This window comes from Denticeps clupeoides, chromosome 4 (assembly GCF_900700375.1).
Source record: "Denticeps clupeoides chromosome 4, fDenClu1.1, whole genome shotgun sequence".
Classification (NCBI taxonomy): domain Eukaryota; kingdom Metazoa; phylum Chordata; class Actinopteri; order Clupeiformes; family Denticipitidae; genus Denticeps; species Denticeps clupeoides.
The window spans coordinates 13,006,486-13,027,212 of NC_041710.1; the positions used below are offsets into that span (position 1 = coordinate 13,006,486).

A 20,727-nucleotide genomic window follows, 5' to 3' on the forward strand; every position below is an offset into this window, starting at 1 on the left:
GAACCACGTCCAGAAGGTAGGAGGCTGGCTGACCAATCAGACCCGCACATGCACCAAATGCAAGTCACTTGTAAGAGTACGGCATGAATATGATCACAGTAAGCGACACACATACTATATTTTTTGTATTGTGGCAGTCTCCACAGTCCATGCTGGCCAGCCCTGTTCTTTTTTCACTCCTTATCGATCACAGGTACCCCCCTGGTCTGGTGACAGTTCGGTGAGTACTCCCCTCTCTTTCAACTGAGATTACCTAGCTCAGCGTTAGTAATTTAGCCGAGAAACAAACCGCCCGCCGAATAACTAGGTTTTAAAGTTCTGCCAAACGAGTTAAAAATTAACGTGTGACCATGGCACCAGCTTTCATCAAGCCCGGGGTGAATGTCAATCATTGTTTGTGCCTCTTCACAGCGAACACTGTGACTCTGCGCGACTGACACCATCCATGCTGTTTCGTGTCTGCTGCGACACCAGTCCAGTGAGAAGAGAGATCCTCCAAGGGCGACTGCGGGGGATTATGGGTAATGTAGTCTGCGGGATGCGCTCTCTACCCGGATAGGTCCTTTTAGGGGGCGTGAATACGGTTTGAAAGTCTTCAGTGGTCTGTAGATTTCCTGCTGATGTCATTAAGAGCCAATTTCTTACACGCTTGGAATACGGTTTAATTTTAAATGATTGCTGTATGCAAAAAGTCATTGAATAGTATTTTAGAGTTTATTTTGTCCTTGGCTGTGAGCAGTTACGTATGTAGGAAGGTTCTTAAAAAGCAGCAGACAATAAAGTAGACTTTATTGAAGACATATTTTTCAGTAGTTTATTGTTTGTTGAACGCAGGATAAAGGTCATGATAATTAGTCATGTAATTTTAAAAATAAAAATGGCTTATATCTAGTTTCTTCACATAAGTAATATGAATCACTATTTCCCAGTCTTTCTCATATGCCACATGTTGTTTATATCCCTGTATATTTATGATAATTCTGAAATAGTTGGATGAACACATCCATATTCAGCATGAAATATTCATTCTATACTTCTTTTGGGTAGTGGAAATCTGGAAGAGTGGGTATATAAAATAATGAAGACGAATGGATTGATCATAGGAAGAAAAAAAAAAAAAGGTTTCATCAACACGAGACCATAATAAATATTTTTTTCCTGGGACTCCCACAACTTTATGTTGCAATAATGTAAGACAGGCTGAATTAAATGTGTGAGTGCACAGCCTTTTAGGGCGTTCATATAAAATATGAAAAGATAAAGTGTAAAAAAAAATATAGACAAATATATTGTCGACAAACAAAATCTGCTTAAGTAACACACAATAACATGACAGGAAAACAACCGGGTAACAGAAACAATGCGCGCACATGAACTAGAAATATACAGAAACAGTTATAAGATACTACAGGTATGTATAGCTCTATAGCTGACAATGAAGTGTATTCTGATGGCATAAAACTCTTTTAGGAACATTTAGAGGCACCTTGATCAATGAATAAGACCTCCTTTCTTGCCCGTCCACAGCTCACGGAGCTCCACCTGGCAACCCAGGTCTCTGAGTGCAGCCTTTCCCTCATCCACACAGTCCCGGTGGGCAACCAGGGCCTGACCTATTAGGGCCTCAGCTCCCATTTCCAGGATTGGCTGGCTGAAGTCACGAGTGCGTGAAACCAGATTCCGTAGCAGCATACAAGACTGTTTCTGCATGATGGGGAAAGAGACAAGAAGTGCAAGAAAGATTAATAAGTAAAGTACCAATAATGCATGACCAAAAAACAATGGAAACAATCTTTACAAATGCAGACCTAAATTGCTATGACTCCTGTGCACGCTATGACTTGCCACAAAATGGCACAACCAAGTGTCCCTTTGCATGAATTAAATCATACTGTGCTTTTAACCCATCCACCAAGGGAGCATTGGGCAGCCATGAAAGGTGCTTGGGGAGCACCGTGTGGGGACGTTAATGTGTACTTTTGTGGCACCTTGGCAGTTCGGGATTTGAACCCGCAACCTTTTGATTACGGGTTTGCTTCCTCACCCGCTAGGCCACCACTGCCCCACTGCAGGGAAGCACTGACAATTGTTCAGTTTTTATTCAAAACAAAATCAAAATAATGTGAGCTGAGGTTAGCGCCACCACTCTGCACCACCCTCACGATCCTGCCACATAACACGTATTTATCACAGAGGTCAAAGTTTGTCATAGTTCTGTGCGCAGGAGCTCGCAGATGCTGATCTGTGCGGTGCAGCTACTGGCTTATGAAAATTACTGCGAAAGTAAAATATATGCAAGTTCTGCTTTGAACAGCAGCATTCACTTGGACTTCACTTGGAAAACTAATTCCTAATTTAGATTCTGATTACGATGATTAAGTCATGTCACACTATATGATTATGATTAGTTTATTTAGTTTATTAACATATCATCCCATTTCTGTACATGTATAATCTTAATCATTCAGATATTTCTCTGAAAAACGTTTACTGGATTTAAAACTGTGATTGATCATTTTGGGAATATTCTCAGTTTATGACAGTTATGCAATACCAGACTGATAGTTACCTGTACGCCAGCTTCCCCTGGGTGGGTCTTCATGGCCTGCAGCACAGCCTGAGCACCTCCATTCTCCATTATCACCTTACAGTTGTTGGGTTTCCGTAGAGCCAAAACACTGAGAGCAGCACAGCCTTGCTCACATACCTGAGACAGAAATGTTTTATATGTTTTGTATTCTAAACAAATTTGCCTGATTGTAAATGGGCAAATTCGTTTTCAGGTCAAATTTCATGTCGCCCACTTGTGGCTTCCAAAAACTATTACTCCAGCAACATTAATAAATTATTGACTTCCCATTAAGTAATGGATACATCAAATACACAGACCCTTAAAAAAATTAGCTGTCCCAAAAGAGGATATTGTAGAGAGTTGGCTAATTAAAGGCTAATAGAAATGTAATAGAAAGACATAATTTACATGCAAGTAAAGAAAGACAACAGGATTTAAGACCACCTACATGTGCATTCGCCATATGTCTGTTCATGGCCAGGACAATAAGATCTACCCCTCCAGCATTCACTATAGCATCCTTCACATCATCATTTCCAGCAATTGCCCTGAGGGCACTCAGGACCTGCTTCACAAGCTCCTGTCAAGAAAAGAACAGAATATATGATGTAGCCACTGCAAAATCTACTTATAAATGAATCTCATTTTTTATAGTTGTGCTCAATGCCTGACCTGACACTCTAGACTGTCTGCTAGCAGGGACATCATGAAATTCAGCCCTCCCAGGTCCACAATGTCCTGGCAGAATTCATTCCGCACAGCCAATCGGGACAGTGTGGAACACAGTTCACTGAGAACAGATGTGTTTTGAGGATGTGCTAAAAACAAATGGGAAAATAATCAGTATTAAGGCCTTGCAAATGAAATAAGACACTAGAGAAAACATATGGAACATATTGAATCCTGATCTGCCACTGAGCAAAGCACCATCCCCACACACTGCTCCCCGGGCACCTGTCATGGCTGTCCACTGCTCACTCAGGGTGATGAGTTAAATGCAGAGGACAAATTTCACTGTGTGCACTGTGTATTACATGTGACAATTACTTCACTTCATTAGCCCATAAAGACACCCTGTCCACAGTCTTGTTATGTTCACTCATTCACTCACTAAGCCCTATTGGGGGCAGGAGCCAATACAAGGACATTAGGCACAGGGGTACCCACTACTATGGCTAATTTAGAGACCCCAATCCATTAAGCGTGCATGCCTTTCATCAGCTGGAAGAGACCAGAGAAACCAAAAGAAAGCTGGAAGAGACCATGCAAACTCTAGAGTCTAACAAATGCAAAATACAAAATATGTATGTGCAGTGTTGATAGTAGCAGAATGCATATTATTACACAAGGTTCAATATAAAATTTAGACCACATCTCAGAAAAACAGCCTACCTTTGGCAGCGTCAATAATGACTTTCAGGCCACTGTGCTCCAGGACTATCATCTTAGCATGGTCATGAGCATGACCAAATGGGACACGAACGTCATCATCAAAGGTCATGACCCTAAGGGCAGCACTGGCCTCCTTTACCACATCAGGGTGTGTTTTGTGCTGCGTGATGGCACGGGTTAACACTGACAACATTCCAGCTTTCACCAGGTCTTGTCTATTTTGTTCATGTTTCAGGCAGCAATGGCGCACCACCCGGACCACCAGGCCAGAGACCATGGGATCGTCTTGATGTGTGTGTAAGGCATTCAACAAGAAATCTTGTCCCTGGGCATCTAGGAGGTCAGGCTGCCCATCTGTGAGGGCAGACAGGGCCGGCAGGGCTGAAGACAATGCATTCTTATCCTCCAGGGCCACTTGGCAGCAGGACAGGATGGTGGGGTAGGCATCTTTCTGGGCCGCTAAGTGCCTCTGGGCAAACCCAAGTGAGCACTGCTCAGAGAAGGACCTGAGATTGTCTTCCACTGGGGTCTTTGTAGCCACTGAAGTTCTCAGCAACTCCAAGACCTGTAAAAAACATAGAAGTGTAAGAAATATAATATAAACAGAAATATAAACAGAACTGGAAATTAGCAAAAATATTGACATTACTGAAAAGCTATCTATATTATCCTTATTAATAATATATAATTATGTGATACCTCAATTGGCAATATTTTTTTATTTTGAGCACTGATGTATAGGGTACAATAAAGGATTTCCAATATGATACTGATTAGAATAAGTCTAGAGTGACGTCAGTGTGCAACAGAAGTAATAACACCTTCCTAATAACAGTGAGTCTATGTTGGTAACCTATTCAAATATATTTAAATTAGATATCAATATTAAACAAATCAATACAAAAATGTTCCATAAAAAATTCACCTACTAATCTGCCCATGATAGACATACACAATTTACCTACCTGCAGTATTTTATGTGCTTGATCATCTGATTTCTCACCAGAAGAAGCAGCTGTGGGAATTTCTTTTACGATGTTACTGATATCCACACCTTTAAACAAATAAAGGAAGTATTGTAATTGAACGCAGAATTTTAGTGTTACTTCAGTGGAGACTGGTCACATGCAGAAAATTAGATCTTGAGATTATTTCATGACTCCTGTAGAACAGTCACCTTGATCACCAGTGTATCTGATCTAAACTAGCCAGAACTGCATGGCAGATCTTTTCTAAAGTGGTTTGACCAGAGTGAACATCTTAACCAGTTTGAGCTGCTCATAATGTTCTTGTAGTCAGCAGTGCAGCTGTATTCTGTACCTTGAGACTCGAACTGCTCAATTGCCTCCTTCAGCGCATCACCGGCGTCCATCTCAAAGTCTTCAATGTTCTCCCTGACGACGGCGTCAAAGGTCTCCTGCGTGATCCTGCGCGTCGCCATGTCTTCACAGCTGAATCGCTAAGGAACGTCTAACTACGAATGGCACAAAAGGGGGGGGGGCACCTGAACGAAATACTATCCAATACATATAAAAATTATAATACAATGAACCAAACTACATCAGTTAGCGAGTCCACGCTTCCCACTCACCACCGCCCTGTCTGCAGCCCACGAGAAACACAATGAACCCGGCAACGCCGGGACATTTGCGCTAAAAGAGCAGATGTCGCGTAAACGGCGTAGATTATTTCAGCTCCGTTCACGCCCATTGCGTACAACGATCCTGAATACCAGATACGTCGGTTCTACTAATAAATACATCCGTCCTGAAACAAACAAAATGGCAACAGTTCCGAGGTTCTGTCATTATCTTATGTAGGTACTTTATTATAAGGTATCTGCGTTATAATAGGCTTTTAAACAAATACAATTTCAGCTCTACGGTCTTGTCATTTATGCATTAACTTATGTAACATGTACTTTTACTTTTAATATTCGTAGACCACCATCTGCCTTGTAATATTCTAAATACGTATTTATATCTACCTTTGAACAAATCTTACAAATAACTTCTACACTATCCAGTTATGCATTAACTTAACATTTTTAGACACTCCTCGCCTGATTGTGAAATGATAAAATCGTGTTCTTTAAGAAGGCTACCGCCCTGCTTCTGTTGACTAGTAGGTGTGTAGTTAGATGTCATCTGGTTCCGCCCACACCATACGTGGGCGGGGTTTAACCCCGGTTATCAAACGCAGCTCCGCCGAGTTTTCGTAACTGCGCCGAGAAGGGCGCGACACTTGTGACAGATTTGTGTCGTTTCCGCTTTACGAGGTTGGAAGGGGAGTAAAAATCTCGCATCTTTCTTTTTCTTTTTCTTCACTTGCAGAAATCGTCCGCAGCCCCACCTGCAGAAGATGAGGATCGTCGTGCTTGGTGCGACTGGACAGACTGGACAGTACCTGGTCAACCAGGCTCTCCACCAGGGTCACGTCGTGACAGCCGTCGCGAGAAATCCGGGCAAAATGACAGTAATGCACGATAAGCTGCAGGTACGTGATGGCACTGATACACGAGTTTTTTTTTTTTTTTTAACATGTCCTTTTTGTATTCATACGTGCATTCACGTGTCTAAATGTACAAATGAATTTAAAACACACTTTATTAGTTTAAAAAACAAAATAATCAAGCCCTGCAAAAAGAAAGTCAGCCATGTAATCTGTTCATCATATGATGAGGTCTGCTTGTTCAGTGTGAATAAGTAGTGATGAATTTCGCCATTGATCACTCCACAAGCGTGACATGATCCTTGTCATGTGCTCTGTACTGTCCACTTATTCAAAATAAACAGGATTTCAAATAATCAAATAGGCTCCAACAATCTTTTTAACTCTGTTTAGCACCGCAGAGGATTTTTTTGTTGTATCTTACCAGGTTGTAGAGGGAAACATCTTCTCAGAGGAAAGCCTGAAGCCTCTTTTTAAGGACCACGATGCCGTAATCTCCTGTCTTGGATTTCCAGCATCTGCCTTCTCTGGGGTTACAGGATACACACAGTCCATGAAGGCTGTGATTGGTGCCATGCGAGAAACCAAAATGAACCGACTCATCGCCATGACATCATGGTACACTGCCCGTAGGTGCCCCTAGGAAAATGTCAATAGGGCTTGAACACAATGCAAAGTTTATGTAATAGTTCATATAAAACCATAGAATTTGCCTTTATTACCATTGTTCATTGTTCATGCACAAGTCAAAAAAATCTTTATGGAACAGCTGGATCATAAGTTAAACCTACGTTTTATAGCCTTTATGGTTGCAGCAGTCATAAGTCCTAAATGTTTTGTACTGCTATAATACATTTGCAATAATGAGGTCATGCTATGAAATGTTAGTTTTGCATTGCTGATGTGCTGATCTGCAGCGCACTAGTACCTGTGTCTCGTGGTGTAGCGTTATTGCTCAGCATGCATGTTGTGGTTTCACTCATTTTAAATCTATTTGTTTCTCAGCTGGGTCTGCCAGCAACTCTTCATTTTTCATCCGTAATCTTCTGCTGCCAATAATCCAAAGTGTGCTTACTAATATGTATGAAATGGAGAACTTTCTGAAGGACACAGATGACATTAACTGGACAGTGGTTCGTCCTCCTGGACTCAAGAATGAATCTGCAACAGGTAAATTATTGAAGCAGCCACTGTTTAAAAGATGATATTCAACTAGAGTTATGATTTGGAACAAAGTCCATCTTTTCTCCAGCTTTTTTTGCTGGAGAAAAGATTGTCATGCTTTAAAGTTGCATTTAAGCAACATTTTTCACAATGCCTCCAAAAATGCAGTTGGATTTCCAAGCAGTAAAAAAACTGCTTAATTATTAAAACCCATTTGTCATTTGTGAAGTTAAGGCAGTGTTGTAGATGCTACTACAGTATAAATAATATAAATCTTTCATAAACACATTAATCAGTCGTACCAAGTCCTATGTGAGTCTGTATGAAAGTATAGAATTAGGAGTCGATGAGCTGCTATCATACAGTTCTGAGTGGAACTCTGTACTGTAAATGCTGTCATTGAACACTAGATGTCACCGTGAATCAGTTTAAAAGTACCATGGATGAGCAGGCTGGATGTTTTGTGTTTCTACATTATGATGCAATGTCATCATATAAAAATTATAATACACCGGCGTCCATCTCTGGGGTTATTGCCCTGATTTCATATATGTCCCAACAACCAACCAGAGTTGGATGCCCATTTACATATTACTTTTGAACTGTTTGAGTAAAGTAAAACTTATTGGTTGATTTATCTGAGTTATAAGAATTCGGCCCCCTTGAACTTTTCCACATTTTGTCACATTACAGCCACAAACATTTTATTGGAATTCCATGTGAAAACCCCAATACAAAGTAGTGTATACTTGAGAAGTGGAATGAAAATCATGCATGATTCCAAACATTTTTTACAAATAAAAATCTGAAAAGTGGGGTGTGTGTATTTATTCAGCCCCCTTTGGTCTGAGTGCAGTCAGTTGCCCATAGACATTGCCTGATGAGTGCTAATGACTAAATAGTGTGCACCTGTGTGTAATCTAATGTCATTACAAATACAGCTGCTCAGTGACGGCCTCAGAGGTTGTTTAAGAGAATATTGGGAGCAACAACACCATGTGGGTGTCCAAAGAACACACCAGAGAGGTCAGGAATAAAGTTATTGAGAAATTTAAAGTAGGCTTAGGCTACAAATAGATTTCCCAAGCCTTGAACATCCCACTGAGCACTGTTCAAGCAATCATTCAGAAATGGAAGGAGTATGGCACAACTGTAAACCTACCAAGACAAGGCTGTCCACCTAAACTCAAAGGCCGAACAAGGACAGCGCTGATCAAAAATGCAACCAAAAGGCCCATGGTGATTCTGAACAAGCTGCAGGTGGGGGAATCTGTCCATAGGACAACTATTAGTCGTGCACTGCACAAAGTTGGCTTTTATGGAAGAGTGGCAAGAAGAATGCCATTACTAAAAGAAAACCATAAGAAGTCCCGTTTGCCACAATCCATGTGGGGGACGTAGCAAACATGTTGAAAAAGGTGCTCTGGTCAGATGAGACCAAAATGGGACCTTTTGGCCAAAATACAAAACACTATGTGTGGCGTAAAACTAACACTGCACATCACTCTGAACACACTGTCCACACTGTCAAATATGGTGGTGGCAGCATCATGCTCTGGGGGTGCCTCTCTTCAACAGGGACAGGGAAGTTGGTCAGAGTTGATGGGAAGATGGATGGAAATAAATACAAGGCAATCTTGGAAGAAAACCTCTTGGAGTCTGCAAAAGACTTGAGACTGGGGCAGAGGTTCTCCTTCCAGCAGGACAATGACCCTAAACTAGTGGTGGGCCGTTATCAGCGTTAACGTGCTGCGTTAACGTGAGACTCTTATCGGGCGATAAAAAAAATATCGCCGTTAATCTATTCACAAAATTGGGTTGGGAGCTGGGTCTAAAAATGGTTACACTAGATTTATAAGTATATTTCTTCTTTCTTGTGTCTTTTAGTTTCTTATTTCCTAAAGACTTTTATTTTGTTTTTGAGACCCGGTTCAGGTCTCTTGGACACATGGCGTGAGTTGTGAGAGGTGCGTGGGGTTTGTGTGCAAAAAGTTATTTCTTTCATTTTAATTTATGTACATATTAGGAATATTTTGCATGTGTGTTATTTTGTGAATATTTTTTTATGTTCTTTTAATACTGTATATTGTAGAGAGAGGTGCAGAAAGATGCGATGTGGTTCTACAACTGATTGACTCAGGGGGCCGAATAAATATGTATACCCGTATACGTATTTATTTGTAAAAAATGTTTGGAATCATGTATAATTTTGGTTCCAATTCAAACGTACACCACTTTGTATTGGTCTTTCAAGTGGAATTCCAATAGAATAGATTCATTGTGGCTGTAATGTGACAAAATGTGGAAAAGTTCAAGGGGGCTGAATACATTTGCAACCTACTGTATAAACCAATATAATTTCATTTATCCTCACAGCAAAAGAGATCCTGACCCATGAAGGTTACTTTGTTCCTGATGAGCGTGGTTCTCCCATAGGACAGACGATTGCAAGAGGAGATGTGGCTCGCTTCATGCTCTCTCTTCTGAACAGTAATGCTTGGGTTAAGAAAGGGGTTGCCATGATAACAAAGTGAGCAGCAAAAATATTATTAATGCCAATCACGGTCGTTAAGGATCAGTTCAAAGTAGGGGTTGGGAAGGAAAATTGAGACCAGCTCTCATGTGCATTCAGTGTAAATGACTGTTTCTATTCCAATTTACTCTATGGTGAATTTGAATAATCTTTATATGCTTTTATTAAATGTTAAATGTTTGAGAAATACCAAAGCAAACTCACCATATCTGTAAATGTAAATGTTACTCCTATCCCAGTCATAGATTTTAACTGGAAACCCCTAAAGAAGCCATGGATCGTTAATGTGATAAATCAAGTGCCTTTTATTTTTCTTATAACCAAAACATGCATTTTTAGCATAATTGTGAAATTACAGACTGAAGCAATTAACCAATATTTCTGTGAGACCACATTAATATTTCAGAAGACATTTTGAACTGAATGATTTATTTTGAAATAAAATACCTATTTCAGACTCTTTTGCCTCGTGTTGAGCTTTTTTTGGCCACATTGTTTCTCTATATTATCGTGGAGTAAACATCATCAGGGTTGTCATTTGACATCTCAGGGGTCTCTGTAGCAGAGATCGGTTGTGAATGCAGTTGAATTTTGTAGTAGTGGACGAAGTGGTAGTAGTGGACGAAGTGAAGTAGTGGACGAGTGACTCCTCAGTTGTGCTTGGTGAATTGAACAAATTTACTGCAAATACAACAATGTCTGCAAATGAAGTAGTGGTGCTGTGAGATCCAAATTTAATATCTAGCTTCCATGAGCTTGAAGGACTGCATCCATGCGGTTTGGCAAGGATTCATACAATTTATTGATGAAGTCCTCAGGAATAGCAAAGAAAGCAGTCTTGCATGCCTCCCAGAGTTCAGAGGGGACAGAGACCCCGATGATCTTTTCAGCTGTCCTCACAATCCTCTGGAGGGACTTGCAGTCTGAACCATTGCAGTTCCTGTACCAGGCTGTGTGTACCAGCCACAGAGAATGCTCTCCATAGTCCCTCTGTAGAATATGGTGAGGATTGGGGGTGGGAGATGCGCTCTCCTCAGTCTCCGCAGGAAGTAGATACGCGCTGCTGGGCCTTTTTGGTGATGGAGCTGGTGTTGAGGGTCCACGTGAGGAGCTGCCGATGCTCAGCGGGGAGCGATCACGTTGTGCCCTCCTGAAGTCAACAACCACCTCCTTTGTTTTCTCCATGTGCAGGGAAAGCTTGTTGACTCTGCACCAGTCTGTCAGCCGTTGCACCTCCCCTCTGTATTTTGCCTCATCATTCCTTTTGGTCAGACCCACCATGATTGTGTCATCAGCAAACTTGATGATGTTGTTTGAGCTGTGCGTGACTGCACAATTGTGAGTCAGCAGTGTGAAAAGCAGAGGGCTGAACACACAGCCCTGGGGGGGCTCCTGTGTTCAGCGTGAGGGTGCTGGAGATGTTGCTCCTGATCCGAACTGACTGAGGTCTTCCAGTCAGGGGATCCAGGACCCACTTACAGAGACAGGTGTTTAAGCCCAGCACTCTCAGCTTCCCGATCAGATGTTGGGGAATGATGGTATTGAATGCGGAACGGAAATCGATGAACAGCATTCTAAAATAAATGTCCTTTTTGTCCAGATGGGTGAGGGCCAGGTGGTGGTGAGTGCATCGTATGTAGAACGGTTGGGACGTATGGAAACTGCAGGGGGTCCAGTAAGGGGGGGTAATTGTGATTTTATGTTCCTTATGACGAGCCTCTCGAAGCATTTCATGATGATTGGTGTGAGTGCGATGGGGCGGTAGTCATTGAGGCAGGACACTAGGGCTGAAACGATTATTCGAATAACTCGAATGATTCGATTACAAAAAATGTTCAAGGAAAATTCTTTGCCTCGAGGCTTCTTTTAATTCGTCACGGAGCTACGCAGTGCTGTGCAGCACCGGAATCATTGTTTTACACGGACTGTTTAAACTGAAGCGCATTTTTAAGGAAGCACAAGATTTAAGAAGGCGCTATTTATTTTGAGCTCTATGGCATGAAGATAAAGGTGCGCGTAAAAGGTACAAAATGTCTAAAGTGTGGGACCGTTTTACGCTGCGTGGACAACGTGGTGCGGTGTATACACTGTAAAACGGACCTGGCTTACCATAAAAGTACTTCGTCAGCTCGGAGCTTCTACAAGGTATCATATTTTTATGATTGCTAACTAACATTAGCACCTCTTAGAACGTACATTATTTGTAATTATTTGTGTTATGAGTTGATAGTGACGAGGCATGATAAGTAGCAAGAGAGCACGCGCACACACACACACACAGATTACCACTCAAAACCTTCCCCATACATAGTAGTAATAAAAAATGCAACAGATGGACAAATCTACATTCATTAGTGTATAGATTTACTTTTGGGCGGGTTTATAGCATTTGTTGCACATCAATGTTTTTTTTTCTTCCCCACAGTACATCACAGTGGCGCAGGCTTGCACATGTATTGCACACACATGCACTAAGACAAATTCTCTCTCTCTATTTTGCACATAACATTGCACAAAGTCAAACATTGTACCTACCTACCAGTGGTGTAGTCTACATTTTTGTAGTGGGTATACTGTGCACTGGTACACTGGTTCATGCAATGCAGTCAAGAATTTTATTTTATTTTTTGCATATTTACCTTTGCAAAAATTCTCAGATGCTTGTATTTAGGGCTGCAACTAACGATTATTTTAATAATCGATCAATCTGTCGATTTTTTTTTGATTAATCGTAGAATCGGATAAAAAAACAAACAAAAAAACAAACAAGAAAAGCATTCATTTCCAACCCTTTATTCAAAAACAGAACCAAAATCTTTAGAAAGTGCACAAACATGTTGCTCCTTGAGCTGTTATAATAATAATAAAATAAAATGAAAATGGACTAACACAAAAAACATACACATGTATGCTTTACATCTGCCAAATATAGACTTTTTTTTTTAAATAAAGTGCCACCTGAGCTGCCAGAACGAGAAATAATTTATAAAAAAATAAAGAACAATACAAATCAGAAAATTTAACAGGATTTGTTTGAATGTCAGAACTTGTTCTCTACACTACACTGCAGATGCACACACTCGCAGACGCACACACTCACAAACTCTCACACTGACACACACACACACTGCAAAAATGCTTTTCTAACTTAGTAGTTTTGTCCTGATTTCAGTCCAAATCAGGACAAAAAATCTTAAATCAAGATACATTTACTAGACACATGAAATAGCATAAGAAATGATGTCTTGTTTTCTGATAAAACATCTCAGAATTAAGTGATTGCTTGTTTAAAACAAGCAAAATTATCTGCCAATGGGGTAAGAAAACTAATCTTAATGAGATATAATCTCAAACAGAAGTTTTAAGCATCACTTAATTTTCTCATGCCATTTTTCTTGTCTATTAATCTTGATTTAAGATTATTTAGATATTTGGACTGGAAACGAGACAAAAGTACTAGGTAAGAAAAGCTTTTTTCTGCAGTGTAGCTATACATGACAACAGATTAAAAAAATGAATGGTCCAAAAAAGTCTAGTGAATAAAAACATGTCTTTAGTCTTTTAATGCAAAGTAACTATAGCACCCCTGCTTTACTACTGTTATTAACGAGCTAACGCTAACTTGTCATGCTTGTCAAGCTGGATGACGAGTAAACATTTACATTTACAGCATTTATCAGACGCCCTTATCCAGAGCGACAATCAGTAGTTACAGGGACAGTCCCCCTGGAGCAACTTAGGGTTAAGTGTCTTGCTCAGGGACACAATAGGCAAGTCGTCCATGCGGAGACGCAGAGAACGGTCCGAACGCTGTTTCATCCCCCCTCCACACCTGTAGGTGGCGCTGTAAGTCCCCGTCTAGTTCTCCTCCACGGCAAGTTAAACACCAGCACCAGGGACATTACGTTCCTCACTTCAAAATGGAACAAAAGTAGGATTCTGTAGCGACTTACCCTGCTGCTGAACTCCCTTCTTCCTCCTCAAACACTCCAACATGTTTGCGTTTCAGGTGCAGGATCGTTGCCGTGGTGCTCCCATGCCGTGCCATGTCGCTTTTGCATATTTTCGCACAGATTTCTCAGCCTCCGTCATGTATCTGTCCTCTACCTCCGCTTGTTTTTTTTTTTTTTTTTTTTGCTCCACGCTGTCTATGAGGCGCCAAACTCTGCTAGTATCTGTGCGCGAGAGAGACCGAGTGTGTTCACTCCGTTCCGCGCTCAAATAAAGTTTTTTTCTAATAATCAAACGTCTCCGCGTCGTGCGACATAACGAATCGATTAGGAAATTCATTGCCAACTCTTTTAGTAATCGATTTTTATCTATTCAATCGATTCGTTGTTGCAGCCCTAATTGTATTTGAACTGGATAAATGTACAACAACCATAACAGAGCTGCAGGAATTGTATTGAAAACATGAATACAGCATATATTCAAAACATTTACATTTACATTTACAGCATTTATCAGACGCCCTTATCCAGAGCGACTTACAATCAGTAGTTACAGGGACAGTCTCCCTGGAGCAATTTAGGATTAAGTGTCTTGCTCAGGGACACAATGGTAGTAAGTGGGATTCGAACCCGGGTCTTCTGGTTCATAGGCGAGTGTGTTACCCACTAGGCTACTGTCAGGATTGACTGCAGCTGTGCTAATCACCGGTGGCCAATCCTGACAGCGCTTAAATACCCTTGTTTTCCGCCCCTTCAGAAGGGACTGGAGCGAGGACGTTGGCGTCGGCAGCAGCGAGGAAGTGACGTGGGCAGCGAGCGCAGAGGATGCGACCCCCACGATCTTCGCCATGTCGAGCCAAGAACTCTGCGCTCTGCTGGCAAGGCTCCCCGTGGACTGGGACGACATGGACGACGACGAAAGCACGGGAGACGAGAGTTGGGCTCCGCCCATCGCGCCCGTCCATGATTGTCGCGAGGTCTGTGGGAACCCACGTCACTTCCAGGGGGGTGAGAAGCGACAACGGCGGCGTCCCTCCAGCGAGGAGGTGGGCAGGCTCCAGCCCGAATGGCCAGAGTACTGCCTATGGGAGTTGATCGCACCCTGGGTCCAGAATGTCCGCAGGGTGGACGACCCTCGGAGTCACAGGTGGGAGGACACGGATGATGTGAGCGACAATGACGTGGATTTTCGTTGGACGGTCTGGGCCGGGATGGCTCTGCCCAGCGCACGTGTCCAGGATCGTCACGAGGTTCGTGGAAACCCACATCACACCCAGAGGTGCGACAACAGCGAGGAGGAAGACAGTGATGCGGGGGTAAGCTGGTGGAAGAGGGCGACAGGAGGTCGCCAGCCAGCAACTGCACTGCCGGGACTGCCTCGCAGGGAAGACGCCCTTCCAGCTCCGGTCGCCGACCCGCCTTCCCTCTGCCCGGACGTTCCCCAGCTGATCGGTAGCGCAGCACCAGCGCCCCCGCATGCTGGAGAAGACGTCCACCACCCCCCACGCCACACACCTACCACCATCTCCACCAACGAGACCAGCCCTGTATGGGACAGCCCAAGGGTCCCGGGACCCTGCAGTGGGGCAGCAGACACAAATGAGATCACCACCATCCTCACGTGTCTGACTTGATCAGCATGGGGCTGGGGCGCAGCCCTCTGGCAGCAGGGAGAGACCGACAGAAGGAGTTTTCGGGATTTCCAGCAGAGACTGAGGGCGGAGTTTGATCGGCCTGAGCCAGCGCCAGTCAGGATCCTGGGGCAAGAAGACCCAGCACTGGTGGGCGACGAGAAGGTCGCTCCTCCCGAGATCCTGGCTGTGCCCCCTGAGGAGGTCCCGGAGAGCCCAGAGAGGGAGCCAGACGACCCTCTCTTCTGTCTGTCTCTGTCTGTGTGTGTGTGCGTGGTATATGTGTCCGTATGTCGCCCCCATTTCCCCTCTTTGTGTCCACCAGATGGCGACCCAGCAGCAGAGCCGAACCCCAGGGAGGGAGTTCCAAGTCTGACTGCACCGGTCCAAGGCGAGGTGGACGAGCCCCAAGGTACCCCTAAGTCCAGCCGGGGGGGGGTGCTCCCCCAAAAAATTTTTTTGGGGGGTGCAGTTCAGGTTGGGGGCTCCTCCTGAGGGGAGGGTAGGTGGGGAAGCGATTGAACTGGGTCCTCCGGTAGCCAGTGAGGAGGGCGGGCCAGGCATGGGCCTGCGTCCGCCTCCAGAGGGGTGGAGCGCCATAGAGCCCCCGGGTAGGCATGAGGACCCAGCTGGGACAGGCAGGAAGAGGGCCTGCTTGTCCCAACGGACGCAGAAGGGGCTAGCCGGATGGTCTGGCAATGCCCCCCCCTTGGCACCAGGGCCGTGCAGCGAGAGGGTCTGCATAGTCCCAGAAGGCACCAGCCTGGGGTGCCTGTAACAGTCGCCGGAGGCTCCGGGACAATCTCCCTGCGCGGTGCAGGGGGGGTGACACAAGACGTGTCAGAGGGGACGTGTGGAGACAGGGCCCACACGTACCCAGATGAATCGGCCCTGATTATTGTGTGCAGGTACGAGGGTCCGGGGCCACCATGCAGGACCATGCCGGGGAGCCAGCCAGAGGGACCGGGCCCACCACACCTGACCACGCCGGGGAGCCAACCCGAGGGACCGGGGCCGCCACGCCTGACCATGCCGGGGAGCCAGCCAGAGGGACCGGGCCCTCCAAGGGGAGGATACAGCAGGGCAGGAGCCCTGTGGTTGCCACCGTCCGCCCCGCCACCTCCACTGATGGTACTTCTGGGGCTCCGAGGACGTAGCCCTTGGAGGGGGGGCTCTGTCAGGATTGACGGCAGCTGTGCTCAATACCGGTGGCCAATCCTGACGGCGCATAAATGCCGGATATTTCCGCCCCTTCCAGGTCTCCGGCATTTTCGTGGACGTTAGTGCACGTATCGTACGTGAATGTGTATTTTCAGTTCTGGCAATCGCCACACGCCAACGGGTTAGTTTTAATTTATTCCCCTTTATTTCCCGTTTTGGCCACTGCCCCATTGTTTATTTGTGTTTACTGTTTGTTTAATAATAAAAAACCCTTCCCAGCATGTCAGACCTCTGCGCTTCCTTCCCCCGTAAGTCCGTAGTCGTGACACTCATTTAAAGAGAATTTTCATGTTGCATAACACACTATTGATAGAGTTGTTTAAAAACGCAAAAGTACGACTTTATACAATTATTCGATTAATCACTGAAAAAAAACCGACAGAATACTCGATTCCAAAAATATTTGATAGTTGCAGCCCTACAGGACACTGACGACTTCTTTGGCACAGGGAGGATGATGGTGGTTTTGAAGCACATTGGAATTACAGTGGTGCACAGAGAGATGTTGAAGATGTTTGTGAGTACATCTGCCAGCTGTTCTGCACATCCCATGAGGACTCAACCGGGAATGTTGTTCGGTCCAGCAGCTTTTGGTTCAACTCTAAGTAGAGATTTCCTCACATCAGCCACAGTCAGACAGAGCACCTGTCATGTTGTTTGGTGCTTCAGACCGTGCGTAGAAGGGATTCAGCCTGTCTGGAAGGGAGGCTTCATCATCACAGGCAGGTGGGGATGCTCTGTAGTTGGTTATGGCCTGGATGCCCTGTCACATGCGCTGAACATCCCCAGGGTCCTTGAAGTATGGAGTTTCTGGGCATGGGCACGCTTTGCTGCTCTGATGGCCCTGGCCAGGTTGGCCTTTGCTGTTCTCAGGGAAGCCTTGTGGCCTGATTTGAAGGCATTGTCTCAGGTTCTGAGTTGCTCCGTACAGTTCTGGCAGCACGTTGTTAGTGTTAGCCATGAGTACGGTGGTGAAATTAAATGGTCTGCATCTGACTGTCATAACCTCCAGCAGCGGAGAGCAGAAGCTTGAGATCAGCCCAGCATTCATGCACCAGTTCTTGTTGATGTAAACACAAAGCCCTCCCTCTTGCGCTTTGTTGCTAAGAGTAGCACCACTTTCACTACGGTACATGAGCATGTTGTTGATAGTTGTAGCCATCTCCGCAACACTGTTGTTGAGCCGTGTCTCCATAAAAACATAGTCCAAATGAGCATGGAATAAACTTCTCTGTAGAACACACAGTCTCCTTCACTTATTTAATGTTAAATATGTTGCCACACAATGATTGTTATTGAAGTATACAATGATAACTAACAAAGTCCTGGAAAAGTTAGCATTTTTGCACAATGCAGCAAACCTAATAGTGCAGCCCACCATTGCTGGAGCATGTAAAACTGTGGGGACAACAGAGCAAAAAAACTCTCTCTCTCTATCCACAAAAGCACTGTATTCAAACCACTCCAACGTGATGTTACCTGGCAGAAAGAGGCATGACACAATAGAGGTTAAAAGGATGAAGTTTCTAATTTATTAACACCAGTAAATTATTATTGCAGTTACATATGAATATTGTAAGTAAAAGGGGTATCAATGTTACAGAGAAAACCAAGATGAAAAGAAATAGTAAAGGGAGAGAGAGAGAGAGAGAGAGAGAGAGAAAAGACTCGAAAAGCCGGAAGGCTTCCGATGGAAAACAGCTGAGAAAGAAAGCTAAAGTCCCTTCCCCACATGTGAACAGATCTTTATACACCTGGCCTACAGGAAGCTGTCATAGACCAATCAGAACCTGTTGTTTCTGACGTCACGCCCCCGGTGCCTCCCATCTGGGGAAGACAAAGAGAGTAGGTGGTCCCGATGGCCGACACCTCACACGTTTGGCTTGGTGGAGGGCCGGCAACTGTTGCAATGCCTTTTGGCAAAGACATGCAAAAATTGAGGTGTTGAATCTCCATGCACAACAAAGGCACAGAAATGTCATGGCTCCGCGACGTCCCATCTTACAGACGGACGCTATGCAAAACAAAAGCGTAGAAACACCATGGTCCTGCAACGTCCCATCTTACAAGCACCATCAATGCAACACAATCTAACATTTCGTTACAAACATTTGCAACATGCGAAACACGTTTACAAAAGTGAAAACAAATTTACAAAATTAAAAAAACTAATTTGCAAAAATGCAAAACCCTTTACCAACAAACAAACTCAAAATGGTAAGGATTGGTATGGACTGAAGTAAAGTGAAACTGAGACTGTATTAGATTTTTTGGGGGACTATTTTAGCCATCTGACCGGTTATGAATAGAGTTAATATTTTAATCACAATGAAAATTGTATTGCGTTTGTACAAACATAATAAACATGAAATTGTGCAGAAACATATCTGGAGAACCGGTAAAAGCATTTAAGTTTAAAAGAAAAAAGAAAAATGTGTCATGAGTGGAGTTTTGAGTGCACAAGCTGTCTGCCTGTCTGTCTATCCACAGCACTGGTGCTGCAGCTGCGGGTGTTTAACAAGTGGCTGCTGTTGGTGCTGCTGGAGGTCAGAAAAAGAAGTGTTGCCACCTGGTGGCAGTACTGCAGAATAAACAAACATAAAGTAGTCGCTAGGGATGCACCGTTACCGGGGACCGAAACCACGGTCTGAGAAATGTCTGTGTTTGAGCGGTGTGTAAGGGGATAATCACAGGCGGCGAGTGTTGGAGCTGATTAATAAGCTGTAGGACCCCCACCCACCAGCTGGCCTAAAAGCCACCCAGGCAGGCAACGACCCTCAAGACCTGAAAGAGGACAAGGGCACGAATGAGGTTCACAGCCGCCCACAGGAGGACAACAGAGAGGAGGACAAGTTTGAGGTAAGTTGCCTGTCCATAACTCTTCCTGCTGTGAGTTTTCTGATCAGGTCTGATTTTATCTCTGGATGTGTGTTGCAGGATGAACCCAGAGTTGCTCAGCCAGAGTCTGATCCTGTACAATAATTTGTGTACAAACTGACTCCAGCACCCTGACTGGAAACTAACAATTGTGTTTTGGAAAAACAGGGAGCACAGACACCACAGGCACTGCCACTCTTCACCGCCTGAAGACAAACCACACTCCCTCAAATTTTTTTTACTTTGTGAACAAGAATAAATGGCCTCTCTGGGGTGGGAAGTTTTTTCTGAAAACTGTCTGGTTCCTCCCATGTGCCTCCTGTTTGACAATGTTCACCACAACTGATGTTTGTGGAAGTGCAGCACCACCTAGGATGGTAGCAGGGTGGGCTTATTGATGTTACAGGGGTTGGGAAAAAATTCCACATGTGAGATGGTCATTTTTTGTCATGAACCTGACTTTGTTGGGAGCATCAGGTCCGTGTCTTGATCAAATGTTTAAAAGATGCACCAAATGATTAAAGATTAATTTCATTTTAAGTGCATGCTGTGTCTGCCTAAAACTATATGACCTGCGCAAACGTATTTAGTAAACATTTTACTAGCTACAAGTGAAAGTTTCCAGAAAAGTTGCTAGAACTTTTAGATAGAAAACATATTGTCTTAAAATAAATTGAAAATGACTGACCTCCAAGGCAAGGCTTATCTTCTAAATGTAATTTATAATGCTAATGTATAGTTGAATGAAGACACCTTAGACTGCTTTTGGTGCACCTGTGTTGTAAAGTTGGATGGATTTGTCTAGTGGACAGCTCGGGACAGCTCAGCTATTTGATATCAAGGATATGGAATCAATTCTGACTGTTAATTTGCCCAGCAAAGGATCAAGCTTTGCTCTGCATGCTTCTGTGCACACCACAGTTAAAAGTTAAGAGA

General features: G+C 43.9%; 2 protein-coding genes across 3 annotated transcripts; one reads left to right on the plus strand and one right to left on the minus strand.

The window, feature by feature from the left end:
• Nucleotides 1-782: 782 nt before the first annotated feature.
• Nucleotides 783-5,712, minus strand: LOC114789215 (armadillo repeat-containing protein 6-like). The gene is made up of 8 exons (XM_028978388.1): nt 5,556-5,712; nt 5,285-5,438; nt 4,930-5,018; nt 3,965-4,529; nt 3,245-3,390; nt 3,021-3,152; nt 2,570-2,707; nt 783-1,704 (listed from the first exon to the last, which is right to left on the minus strand). The coding sequence occupies exons 2-8, from the start codon at nt 5,403-5,405 to the stop codon at nt 1,492-1,494; spliced, it is 1,404 nt and encodes a 467-aa protein (XP_028834221.1). The 5' UTR covers nt 5,406-5,438; nt 5,556-5,712; the 3' UTR covers nt 783-1,491.
• On the plus strand, nt 5,218-10,572 carry LOC114789220 (uncharacterized protein YwnB-like). Of its 2 annotated transcripts, none has more exons than XM_028978397.1 (4): nt 5,218-6,460; nt 6,843-7,033; nt 7,482-7,585; nt 9,956-10,572. In XM_028978397.1, exons 1-4 carry the CDS (start codon nt 6,326-6,328, stop codon nt 10,111-10,113), a joined length of 588 nt encoding a protein of 195 aa, XP_028834230.1. In that variant the 5' UTR covers nt 5,218-6,325; the 3' UTR covers nt 10,114-10,572. The 2 variants fall into 2 exon arrangements, with proteins under 2 accessions (XP_028834230.1, XP_028834229.1); XM_028978396.1 differs by having other exon boundaries at nt 5,373-6,460; nt 6,843-7,044; nt 7,421-7,585.
• Nucleotides 10,573-20,727: the final 10,155 nt, after the last annotated feature.